General features: G+C 41.9%; 1 protein-coding gene and 1 non-coding gene across 3 annotated transcripts in view; one reads left to right on the plus strand and one right to left on the minus strand.

Annotated features, from left to right (window-relative positions):
• Nucleotides 1–13,577, minus strand: part of SLC25A13 (solute carrier family 25 member 13) — a 229,505-nt gene that overhangs the window by 195,002 nt on the left and 20,926 nt on the right. For both annotated transcript variants that reach the window (XM_024990984.2, XM_024990983.2), the window contains exon 2: nucleotides 6,060–6,113. In XM_024990984.2, the coding sequence (XP_024846752.1) occupies nucleotides 6,060–6,113 (54 nt within the window). The remainder of the gene's footprint in view (nucleotides 1–6,059; nucleotides 6,114–13,577) is intronic.
• LOC112446491 (small nucleolar RNA SNORA70) lies at nucleotides 12,305–12,436 on the plus strand. Its single transcript, XR_003034501.1, has one exon. It is a non-coding gene; the product is annotated as a small nucleolar RNA SNORA70 (small nucleolar RNA).

Genomic DNA, 13,577 nt, shown 5'->3' on the forward strand with positions numbered 1-13,577 from the left:
TAAAACAAGATACAATTTTTCAAGGAGTTGTCAGAAAGGCTTTTTATTGTTGCTGCTCAGTTTTCTTTAATAATCTGAGTTGACTTCACAATGTGGAAAAATGTAAACTTCCATACTCCCAACAAAAATGTGTATTGATGCAACCTTCTTGAGAGGCAGTCTGCCAAGAATCAAAAGCCTTGAAATGTTGTAAATCCACTCTTCAACAACTCCACTTTTATAAATTTATCTAAGAAAATGCTAGCTATATGCAAAAATGTAGTTTCAGGGCTATTCATTTCAGTGTTGTTATGATAGCAAAGCAGAGAAGACAACAAAACATCCAATAATAGAGAGTGGCTAGATAAATTACGGTAAAACAGCCATATACAAGAGTATCATAGCAATAAAAAAAAGCAGAAATGCTTTCAATTATAGGAAAAGGTATTCATAATGTATTAGGTGAGGGAAAAAATGAATACCAAATAGTATTTTTCCTCCTGTTAAGGAAAAAAATTCTACTCATACACAGAGGCAGAGAAACAGGAAAACAGACATATGCATATATAAATAGATTTAAATCGATACATGTATATATATGGATAGATTTAAATATATATGGATCACAAGTTTCAGTTCTTTATACACATCTTTTTTTTAATTTTCAAAAAATATGAACTATTGTGTCATAAGAAAAAAGGTTTTCAAAGAGGAAATTATTTTGCCAATTTTCCCTACAAAATCTTCTAAAAATATATATTATGCTTTTGTTGATGAACTATAATTATAAAACTCCAAATGCTGTTCACTACATATTACTATCCCCATCTGTAATATGATCCACTTCCCTTGTCTGGTCTTCCCGTCCTCCACATCTTACACTATAGTAAGGCATTTAGTTGCGTCCAGCTCTATACTTCTAAACAGTAACTATCACCTCCTTCACTCTCACTTGAGCTAATGGCTGTCTCCTCAATTTCTGCATTCTTAATACTGGTACTTCCATGCCCCCAGCCTATATATCCAGTGGTCATATTTACTCCCTGTTCACGATCAATCAATCCACCGTGAATATTCATTAGAAGGACTGACGCTGAAGCTCCAATATTTTGGCCACCTGATGTGAAGAGCCGACTTCATCAGAAAAGACCCTGATGCTGGGAGATGTTGAAGGCAGAAAAGAGAAGGGGACAACAGAGGACGAGATGGTTGGATGGCATCACTGACTCAATGGACATGAGTTTGAGCAAGCTCCAGGAGATGGTGAAGGACAGGGAAGCCTGGCGTGCTGCAGTCCATGGCGTCAGAGAGTCAGACACAACTGAGTGACTGAACAACATGATCATCCGTTACCCAAGATCAGGCATTTTCAATCAAACAGTCCTTCAAAATGTGTTAACTTGCCCATTCTCCATTCCTGCTGCTACCAGAACCCTAACCAAGTTATTAGGGTTGCACACCAGGATTATACCCACAGCTGCCTAACCCATGGCCTTGCTGCACCAATCCAATCTCAGACCCATCCTCCAGGTCACTGGAGAACTCAGAAAACCTTCAATGGCTTCCTACTGTTTAGCAGAAATGCCAAACTCCCAATCATCTTTCTAATTTTGTCACCCACACCCTGTAAAACTTGGCAGACTCCTTCGCACAGAGCTGAATTAAGTAAACATTTGAAGAATGAGCAAAAATCCTTCAATCTGGGGGAGGTTTGCTCCCAATGTGGTCCCTCCAGTGTGGTCCTGGTTCCCAGAAGCCTCCGCTGCCCCCCTGGGTGCCTCCGCTCCACCCCCCCAGCTCCCACGCATCCGTGGGGCTCCTCAAGTTCCCACTCCAAGGAGCCTTCTCTGACCTCTCCCCACCACAGGGACTGTTCCCTCTTCCATTTCCTGTGGCGTCTGCTTTAACCACACAAGTGACCCTTGACTGTGCTGACTTAGATACTTTTTTTTTACCTTCTGCATGCCTATAAATTTTGTCCCCTGTATAAAACCTGAACATCTCTAAATAAGACATGGATGTTGATTATACCTTTTTACACATCTCACTCACTGCAGAGTTCCATGGCATTTCATTTAAACTGTAAGCACTCAAATACACACCTGTTTATTAACATGAAACAACACGGAAAGCGTCAGGCAGAGAAAAAAACTTAGATTCCCAACACTTAGGTTGGAAACAAAGCTGACTACACCTAGACTTCAACTTCTACATCCAGACAAAACATTAACCGCCACATGTCACTAAAACAGCCTGCATAAAAAAATTCAAACGCCTTAGGCTGGAGATGTTTTATGCCAAGTTCCACTCTGCCCACCATTCTAGTACCACTTCCCAAGCTTCTCTGTGCCAGGCCACCTCCACGCCTGGAGTTCTTTGCTTTTGCTTGCACTATTATTTCCTTTGTCTTTCTTTGCTCCACAATCCTCCTCCACCTTCTCCATCTGATAAACAGCAGCTCAAATATCACCACTGCCCAGCAACTGTAATGACCCTCTCTAGGAAGATGTAATTAGCCCCACATCATCTTCTTGCTAATTAATACTATACAATGTGTATCAACCATATTATGTACTATATAATGTATATCAACCATATTGTGGATTTTTTTCTTAAACACTCAAACACACACAGTGAGATAGTTAAGGGCAGGAGCCATGATTAATTCATCTTTATAACCCCAACATCTAACAGTAAGCAACTTCAAAAAAAGAACTGATTTTAACTCTTTTCAAAAACAAACAAACAAACATAAAATAAGCCAGAATAGGGCTCATTTTAGTCCTCCAGGACCCCTCTTTCCTTATCTGTTTCAGTTCCATTAGGTCTCTCTGCTCGCCACAGCTGTCAACTCCCCCATTACCAGCACATCTGGTCTCAAAAGAACAATGAAGCTTCCCTCCACCTCCCCTAAACTACAGGAGAATCGCCTAACTAGTGTAGCAGAGAGGTTGAGATATTTATAAAGAAGAAAAGTCAGGAAAATGTCAGAAAAAAATTAGCAAATAGTCAGGTTTACAGAGTGCTTGCTGCTAATCCACTCTTAGAACTAACAGGTCCAGGTGTACAGCAAAGTGATTCAGTTATTCATCGTCAATCAACTATGCACGCTAAGTCCGACTCTTCGTGACCCCGTGGACTGTAGCTTTCCGACTCCTCTGTCCAAGGGATTCTCCAGGCATGAATACTGGAGTGGGTAGCCAGATCTTCCTCACCCAGGAATTGAACCTGCATCTCCTGCATTGCAAGCAGATTTTTTTTACAGCTGAGCCACCAGGGAAGCCCCTCAATCAACTATACGCTAATACAAAATAAACATTTTAAAAATAAATAAATAAATGAACCACAATTTACTTAAGCAAAAAAAAAAAAAAATAGAAAGCCCAGGCTCACTGGAGACGTGCCTGGCACAGCCCCCAAAGGCGCCTCGCTCCCTATTCTTCCCCCACAGCACCGTCTGCGGTAGAGAGTAAACAAGAGATCCTCAGCGTGCTGAGCCAAGGTGGATTTGCATTGGTACCACACTACCCAAGCCTGATGAGATCACCCGAACCTCTGCCAGATCCACAATCCCTTCTAGAAACTGCTGATCACTTCTTTTCTTCAGGGACAGTTCCCCCCACATCATCCCATTGGACTCTAAGTCATCTGGAATTCTCACTCAAAAGCCATGTAGTCCTAGCCACACCAAGGGAGGACAGCACTTCCTTTCTGGTCCCAAAGATTCCACCCCAGCCTTCAGGCCCACTGACACAGAAGCCCCACAGGCCGCTCTCCAGAACTCTGCAGGGACTCCTGCCCTCCCCTGGGTTTCCCTGGCCAATCCCGCTTGCCTCCAGTAAAACTCCCCTGCGACTGTGATGCAGCCACTAGAAAAGATACCTCCTTCCATTGGTAGGCTCTTAACCCAGCCTCATCTGCTACCACATGGCCTCAAACTGTGGTCGCAGCTTCTACCTGGAGCCTTTCCACTGAATCACATCAAGAAGACCAATAAGGATCCAAGGAGCACCATCTGCTGAGACCCTCTAAGTTGTTCCCATTCCCTGATGCCCACAGCTACTGTTGGCTTAGAAAACAGAAGTCACAGGTTCTGAGTTCCGACAATGATCGTGACTCTGCCAACTCAATGTTATGAGCTTCTTCCTTCTCTCTAGGCACTTTAGCAGCCCACTCGCGGGCTCTTCTGCAAGTGGTCTTCCAGAATTACATCATTAGAGTTTTACAACAAAAATCTTATAAATACACAGCCCAAAAACATCTATGGCTCCTTCATATACACCTCAGCCCCATCATGGGGGGCCCGACGTGCGCAGCAACAGACATCAGGTGAGAAACAAATGCGTTTCTGTTTTCTGGACTTTCATTACCCAGAATCCTTTTCCAGCTTAGCGTCTCTATACCATATTTACCGTTTCTGGGCAAAACACAAGCTTTATATAGAACTCTGCCTTCTAGTATACAACCCAGTCTACTTTACAAATTGATTCTTTTTTCTCCTGTTTTTTACCCATTTTCTCTTGGAGTCTTTGTCTCGGTGAATAACTTAATTTCAAGCATTTACTGAATCAATATCTAATGCATATCAGATGCATATCTAATACACAGCACTTTCAAGTAAGTTTTTTTCATGGAATCTTCACAAGTTTTTATAACATTATGTAAATGTGCAAATATACACAAAGTAGAGTGAACAGTGTAGTAAATCCAATATTCCGTTTTCCAATTGCAAAAATTATCATACTGCCTATTTTTCCTACACCACCAAAACTGGGTTATTTAAAAGCAAATCTCAGATATCACAATCTCACCTGTAAATACTTCAGTGTACATCTCTGAAAAACTCTTTAGAGTTTCCATATTCAGAATACTATTACCTAGCCTAAAAATCAATGAATAATTACTTAATATCAAATAATCCTATCAGTATTCAAATTCCCTGATTCCTCAATTTTTAACAGTAACCCATTTTGATATGGAAAGTGATGCTAGGAGAATTAATAACTTCCTAAGCCATATACACACAGCAGCAGAACAAGTTTCTCACTTGAAGCCTCGAGTTCTCTTTAAATACAGCACACCTACCTTCTCCCCATGTTTAGAGAAGGCCTACATATGTACTTTTTAAAACTATCTTTACAAAAATGGCCTTTTTCTTTTGAGTACTTTTATTGCCAGTTAAATAACCTTAAAAGTGGTTCAGTGTTTGGGACCTGAGGCAGACTTTATTATTAGAGTATTAGTCACTCAGTGCTCAATATCACAAAGTAAGTGACAATATAAGAAACGAAGGAAATAAACTTGTATAGTATGATGTAGTATCTACTGTTACTCGTACTGAGGCCTCCTCCAGGGCACCATGGCTGAAGTTAAATGATATGATGATGGTAAAAACAGCAATGTTCTGCTCAGGAGAGCCCAGGGCAGTCCATTCTAGATGAATGAAGGATGATGAAAGGTGTTTACAAAGAGCTTTAAACTTCTTAGGACAGAAAGCTTTAGTATCATCTGCTGCACAGGACAACCTTGGAAAGGTAAATGGGTTGTGAGACTAAACTCCCCAACAACTCCTTTTCGGTGCCGAACATCACGTGAGACAACAAAGTGAAGTGTAAACCATGCAGCCATCACAGACAGTCGCCTCCAAGTATGTGACACATTCTAAAAGACAGATATAAAATTGTACAGGATCTCTTTTACAAGTCTTAAGTAAATCTCTTGCCTGGAAAATCCCATGGATGGAGGAGCCTGGTAGGCTACAGTCCATGGGGTCGCTAAGAGTCAGACACGACTGAGCGACTTCACTTTCACTTTTCACTTTCGTGCATTGGAGAAGGAAATGGCAACCCACTCCAGTGTTCTTGCCTGGAGAATCCCAGGGACGGGGGAGCCTGGTAGGCTGCCGTCTATGGGGTCACACAGAGTCAGACACGACTGAAATGACTTAGCTGTAGCAGTAAGTAAAGGTACTTCTGGGGATGTTTTTAAAAATGTAACAACGAAATAGAGAGCTGCTTGAAAATAATCTTTAAAAGTTGTAGAACACAAATAAGAAACAAAACAGATTCCTTTATACTGACCTTCAAAAATATTGTTTTAAGTTCAGCTGGATCTGCTCTCTTGGTTAAAGCCACCTATAAATAAACATAAAAATGTTTATATTATTAGAACAAAGCTGAGAAATCAAGCTCACAGACTGAAAGAAAATAAACTCCAGGTTAGAAATCAGTGAATTTCATTTCTGCACTTAAAGCACTAAATTTACCCAGTGCTTAAACTACTCTCTGGATTTTAAATCAGTCTTATTATGAGGCTTCTAGAATGATAACATTCCATACAAGAAACAAAAGATCCTAATATGCAGTGTTTAATATATATCATTTTTTTCCAAAATGAACAAAAAAAAAGAAAAGTTAAAACAGACTTGCAACCACCTGGCATTTTAAACTGCAATCCAGAGTGACCCAAACTCTTTCACAGGGGAATATTAAATATTAAAGTACAACTTGTTAAGTATGCAAGAAAACGTAGTTGTTAAGAGAGGTTAGTGAACAAGGCAAATAATAGTCACAGACAGAAGGCAATTAATTCCCATGGCTCCGCAATGGACAGGCATGAACACCCAGCAATCTGGTCATGTCCAGCAGTATCCTCCTTTCCCCAACTTTATAAAAAAATCCAGAAGTCTCCACTTGTACAGCATTGGGAAATACAACCACCATTGTTTTCTCATAACTTTAGATGGAATATAATCCATAAAAATATTGAACAATGTTGTACACCTGAAACTAATATTGTAAATCAACTGTGTTTCAACAAAAAAAAAAAAAAAAGAAACATAAGTCTCCAAATGTATGATTATTATTTACCACGTTCTGGAATACAAGGGGCTATGGTTACCTTTCAAGAGCAAAGTTTGACAGATTAGCTCAGAATAGGTGTTGTGCTTAATTCTCCAGCCCACAAAGTCCAAAAACATCACTGGGGAAAGAGAAGACAAACTTGAACATGGCTGCCCCAGGCCAACACAAAAGAGTCCTTATGTGGAACCAAACAGTGGGCTTATTCAGCGTCCCATCACCCAATCCTGCTGGCAGAAACCGTCATGAGACTGAACTCTCCCCAAGCACAGCATCACCCCATGATACAGCCAAGGAGGGGTTCCTGGAACCACCCCAATACTGGAGCCATGTCGCCATCCATGGGGAGATTTATGCAAATTGTTCTAAATCCCTTCGGTGTGTTTGCAAAGGCTCTCCTGAGATCTTTGGACAATGGGTTCTCTGTCTTGAAATATGTAACTGCCTGAGCTCCTTGGCCCGCCACTGTCAGGAATAATTTTATTAACTAATTGTTGGAATAGGAGAGGTAGATTTCCTGAAACCAGCTAGTTGGTCACCTTGTTTCCCAAACCAAGACTGATAACTCCTAACTTCTGCTGAGTACTTGTAACCACCAATGCTATTTTTAGCCATAAGAATTTGTCATCTTTTTAAAATCCTCAGTCACTGAGTGTTCTCTACTATTCAATTAAAGAGAAAAAATATATAAAAGTCGACTGCAAAGCCAACCTAAGACGGATGATGGTGCTGCTGAGAGTCTCACAAGATCCCCTCCACTGGGGTCTATATTCTGAGAAAGGCGGGGAGGACAAACACTATTGGAGATGGGACAGCACGAGAAGTTTCCATCCTCTTCTTCAAGAGAAAAGACACTCCCTCCAAGTTCTACGTCTCAAGACCGTAAGTAACAATTTTTTAAAAGGCATATGGTGACCCTCAGCACGTAACTGGGTTTCCTTTTAAAAGCAAAGGTAAGTTTCCACAAAGTGAACTATTCTTCCTCCATCTGAATAACACATCCTTTAAAATCAAATTAATTCACTCTGCCACACACACTTCATAAAGCCTTCCCTGGGCAATGCTATTTCAGAGTGAACGTCCCCCGCCCTGACTCCCACAGCATTCTTCTCCTTACGGATCCCAGAATGCACAGTCATCGCTCACCGCCAGGACTACACCTCTATGACAGAAAGAAAGCTTTCAGTCTGTAACTCTCCCCAGGTGGAGGGCACGGGAGAAACCCATCCATATGGCGGCCCAATGCCTCTAAGCCATGTCACCTAATGTGTACAGAACACTTAAAAGTTTTCAGAGCAGGACTATGACGTCACTGGATCATCATGGCAGACCTCAGGCTCAGACAGAGCATATTATTGCTCTCATTTGACAGAAGGGGAAACCAAGACTCAGAAAGGGTTACTTATTTCCCTGAAAGTCAGATTTAGCAACAATTTTTGCTGACATTTCTAAGTGTTTTCTGAGCGGAGGTCAAGTTCCAAACCTTCCATCCCCTTACTGTGCTGGTCGTCTCACTGAGTCACATCGTAAGCAGCTTTAAATTGACCATAGTTTATGTGACCCCTAATATAAAATAGCACACACCTAAAAATCAAGACTCTCCCAGTTTCTCCTAGTAGCACCACCTTGTAGTGTATCCATCCAGTGCTTTGATTAAGAACATGCTCCAGTATCAGACTGCCCTTGATTGTGGGCGGCAGACCTGAGCTCTCAACTCACTAGCTGTGTGACCCTCCGGTTTTAAGCCAACTCAGAACAGCTGTTCAGGCAAGCTCACACTGCATCATCTGACAAGCCTTAGTTCATCAGGCTTTAGAAGATTCTCAAACTTTAGGTTTTTCTCCAAAGGCTAATTTTCATTGTTTTATATACAAGTATATATTTCTCAAATATGAATAGCATGTAAATATTTACAGCTATTGGGAGAAGGAAATGGCAACCCACTCCAGTATTCTTGCCTAGAGAATTCCCTGGACAGAGGAGCCTGATGGGCTGCTGTCCATGGGGTAGCACAGAGTCGGACATGACTGACGCGACTTAGCATGCATTGGAGAAGGAAATGGCAACCCACTCCAGTGTTCTTGCCTGGAGAATCCCAGGGACAGAGGAGCCTGGTGGGCTGCCATCAATGGGGTTGCACAGAGTTGGACACGACTGAAGCGACTTAGCAGCAGCAGCATTTACAGCTATTATTCTTACTACCTAGTTGCCTGATTTGCTTTATCATTACTGTTCTGAATTTGCATTTATAAGAATAGATGCCACCATTAAAACAAAGTTTTTATATCAAAAGTTCTAAATAAAGTAATTTTTAAACATTGTTACGGAGTAAATCACCAAGAAGAAAAAGGATTCTTGGCAGACGACTATGAAATATCACCATTTGCTACTTAATAATTTCATACACAAGCACATAACATTCACACCAAGTGGAGGTTAAAGAAGAAAGCAGGTGAGGGGGGCGGTAAAAATGGAAACATGCATTATCTTTTTTTCCATAAACTGGGAGACCTTTATCTTTGTTAATGACAGTATAGAAATTTCAGGTCAATTCCCCCAAAGTATGTTCCACAGGGCAAAATTTGAGGATCACTGAATATGTAACACTTTTGACAAGTCAAACATTATAAAAAACAGTTTAAATAGGCTATCAATAGCATTTGCAAAACACATATACTGGGTAGGTACATTCCAAATACAAAAAAAAAAAAAACAAACAAACAGCCAATAATAATATAACTTGAAGGACTGGTTTTAAAAAGCAGGCAATGGGACGCATGGCAAGGAAACCCAGAAAGCTATTTTTGAGGACAAATAAATTCACTTTCATTTTAATATGAGTTACAGCAGCCAAACAGAGGAAGACACCAGAAAAGATTTTTCTCCATGTAGGAGCGTTATTTAAACTGGCTTTCTTACTCGGGAATCAAGACTCAGCTGAGGGCTCATTGCTTTAACACACTGCAGGGGTACGGAACTGTGCACTTAAAATAGTTGCTGGGTCTAACCAGGGGTGTTGAGAGGGAACAAACATAACCCACAAAAAAGTCAGGGATATTCATTTGAAGAAGAAAACATGCAGAAAAGCTCTCTTCTTACACTGGGAAGCTCGAGCCATTAAGACCACGATCTCCTCGTAGTCACCTTACTCTTCCGTGTCCCCTGCTCCAGTAAAGTTCAGAAACTAAGAGCTCTGAACACGTTCTTAAAGAAAACTTCCAGGTGAGTAGAAATCAAATCTTTACAAGGAAAACAGGTAGCTCCTGTTAGGCCAACGGAACTGCAAATTCTCACACTCCGCCCCAAATCTACCAAGTCAGAAACTCTGGGGGCGGGATCAAGCAATCTATGGTTTAACAAGTCCTCCAGGTGATTTTGATGCCTGTAGGTTCAGAGGGTAAAGTGTCTGCCTGCAATGCAGGAGACCTGGGTTCGACCCCTGGGTCAGGAAGATCCCCTGGAGAAGGAAATGGCAACCCACTCCAGTACTCTTGCCTGGAAAACCCCATGGACAGAGAAGCCTGGTAGACTACAGTTCATGGGATCGTAAAGAGTCAGACACGACTGAGCAACTTCACTTCATTTCAAAGTGTAAGAACCACAGCTGTAATTAATGTAAAATCCTGTCTGACTGGACTTGAGATCCACTGTCCTGGCTGTATGTTTGCATTGCCCCAGGGCTTTGGGGTTTTATCAAACCCCAGGCTGATCAAATTAGACGGCAAAGTCCAACTAAATTAGAATCTCTGGAATGGGTATCTTTAAAGTTTCACCACCAGATGGTGACGGACCAGGCTGAGAACCACTGGCTTAAAACCCAGGACCTTGTTTAGCTTGCTACCTCACTCAGCAACAGTTCTTCCATCACCCTCCCAAACCTGAAAGGTCTGAAAGACAAGACAAGCTCAGACTTACACTGAAAATTCTACTGTCATGAAGTAATTGTTTACTTTAGATATGAAGTGAAAACAGAGAGGCAGCTCATCGAAAGCTACTGTGTGTGTGTAAGCACATGCATGCTTGTTTGCGTGCACTGACAAGCAGAAAACGGAGGGGTGGGAAAAACCCGTAGTGGGTGGTCCTGAATCTCATGGAAAGCACTACTGGGTGTGACCTAATAACTCAGAAGCTGGGGCTACCCTTTCTTCCCACATATCTTCCTATACTGCACAGACTGGAAGGTTAAACTACATTTCCCAGAATCCCTTGCAGCTATGCAGCCTAGGTGCTGTCAATCAGATGAAGCTAAGTGAGATGTGGGAGGCAAAGTTTTGGAAAGCCAAGATTTGGAAGGTAGGGGCTGTGTCTTTGCTGTTTCTGCCAGCAAGCATCATCCTTGGAATTGGCTGATCTTCCTGTGGCAGATCAAAGTGTCTGGTTTTCCTCCTGCCGTGTCAGCGGCAGCATGGTTCTGAAACACTCCCGGTTTGGTGGGCAGTCTCATGACTGCACGAAAGGCAAATGCTCCCCTGGTGGCCTGCTCTGCAGTGAGGCTCTGCAAGTCACTCCTAAGAACTCAACCTGAAGTTCCTTTCTTCACCTTTCCAACAAATTCCATATGCCATTTAACACCCTGTAATAAATTTCCCTCTGCTTAAACCAGCTAGAGTGGATTCTGTTCTCTGCAAGTGGACCTTGACTGATACAATCAGTAGCTGTAAAAGAAAGCCTGAAATTCCCCAAAACCACAGTCACCATTCACTCAAGGGGGATAAAAATGAAGTGTCTCATCACGTTTAAGAAAAATAAGTTTTCATTGACTTCACTGAATCACTCATTCCTCGCCCTACGGTTCCCCTATGGTCTAATAAATGAAGAGTAGTAACTATAAAAAGTTACTGGAATCAATATACAAACAAGATATCATGTTAAGCAGTATTCAAACCACAACCTTTCTGTGTAGTCAACCCTCAAATGTTCAAGTCACTCAACAGTTGACTTATAAAGCAGCAGACACCACAAATGTTAACCCACTGGGTAACTATGCAAGTGGGTTATTTCAGGGATGAGGAAATATTTTATCAGAAGGATTCAGTAGTTTATGAAATGGGTTGTAGACAAACATTAGACAATGATAAAGCCATCACCATTAAATTTCTGTATGAAGAAGCACAGTACAGCAATTAAAAAATGAATGGCAGTGTTTTAGCTGTGGGTGCTGTTATGCCAAAATAACTTTAAACACTCTAATTTTAGATTTTATTATTATTAAGCTAAAGCTAACATTCCAGTAAATGTTCCCAAGACTAAAAATCTGACAAGAGACAGTATAAGTCTCCTCTGAAGCAGACATTCATCTCTTTATATTTTCAACTCCTTATGGAGAAAGCATTGCTTGCTCATCGTGTCATAAGCAAACATCACCAGGTTTGGGGTTTCAGTATGTTGCTAACTTGGTGATCTTGGACAAGTCAGTTAGCATCTCCAAGTTTTAGTTTCCTCATCTATAAAAAGGGCAAAGTGCTTTGCAGCCGATCAAGTCGACTATGTTCTTTTCCCCAGACCAGCCCCGTGTACAGTGGCTGCAAATAGCAGCCTCCTCAGCAGTGCACACAGCCTGCCTGCAGAGGCTGCCCTAAGCGACGCTGGAGAAAACCCTTTCCAGTGCACACTCACAGCTGGCATGCTGTCCCCAGTGTAGGCTCCAGATGTGTATGCCTGGTTTCTTTGGAAAGCCCCAGGGTCCACACTGGCCAAGTCTTAATGTCCATCTGCACCAAGGTGCAGAACAAGGAGCCTGTGACTGGGGCCATCTGCAGGACCAAGTTCAAGTTCCCTGGCCACCAGAAGATCCACATCTCCAAGAAGCGGGGATTTACTAAATTTAATGCAGATGAATTTGAAAGCATAGTGGCAGAAAAGCGGCTCATCCTGGATGGCTGTGGGGTCAGACAGATCCCGAACCGTGGCCCTCTGAACAAATGGTGAACCTGCACTCATGAGAGCGTTGGTACTGTTCCCTCCTTACTCATGCCTACCAATAAATCCTACTTCCCTGTCAGAAAAAACCAACTCGTGCCTACCAATAAATCCTACTTCCCTGTCAAAAAAAAAAAAGTAGGGCAAAATGACAAAGTTTACTTATCTATTTCATAAAGTTATCTTAAGGATTAACTAGGATGAAGAAAAAGTGCTCTGTGAATTACAGGGTGATACATAAGGCTGGTAGTGATTAACAGCTACTGTTAAGAAATATAAGCCAAAAACACAGCCATCTATTTCTAATCCCAAAGAAGAATGGAAGATGAGGAAGTAGGTCCAACGTGTATTCAACTTAGAAATAAGCAACAAAAGATGAAAGGCTAAGGAGAAAATTAAAATTCTATTGGATGATCACAGTCTTGTTAGGAAGCCTGGAGAATCAATCAGCTTGAGGCTAAGGGGGCCACCAATGATGCTTCAAACTATCCTAGGATCTGAGGTGAGAAACCCAGCTCAGAACCCACAACAAAAGCAGGTTGCCTAGGCTGCCTGTTAGGTCAGCCGAAATGGCAGCTTCACACACAAGCTGCTCTGTGTGTGTTTGTGTGTGTTTAGTCATATCAGACTCTCTGTGACCCCAAGCACTATAGCTTTCTAGGCCCCTCTATCCATGGGATTTTCCAGGCAAGAATACTGGATGGGTAGCCATTTCCTCCTCCAGAGCGCGTTCCTGACCCAGGAATCGAACCCATGTCTCCTGCACTGACAGGCTGATTCTTTACCCCTTGAGCTGCCTGCCCTCTTCCAAATCAAACC

The sequence above is a fragment of the Bos taurus genome, chromosome 4, assembly GCF_002263795.3.
Source record: "Bos taurus isolate L1 Dominette 01449 registration number 42190680 breed Hereford chromosome 4, ARS-UCD2.0, whole genome shotgun sequence".
Taxonomy (NCBI): domain Eukaryota; kingdom Metazoa; phylum Chordata; class Mammalia; order Artiodactyla; family Bovidae; genus Bos; species Bos taurus.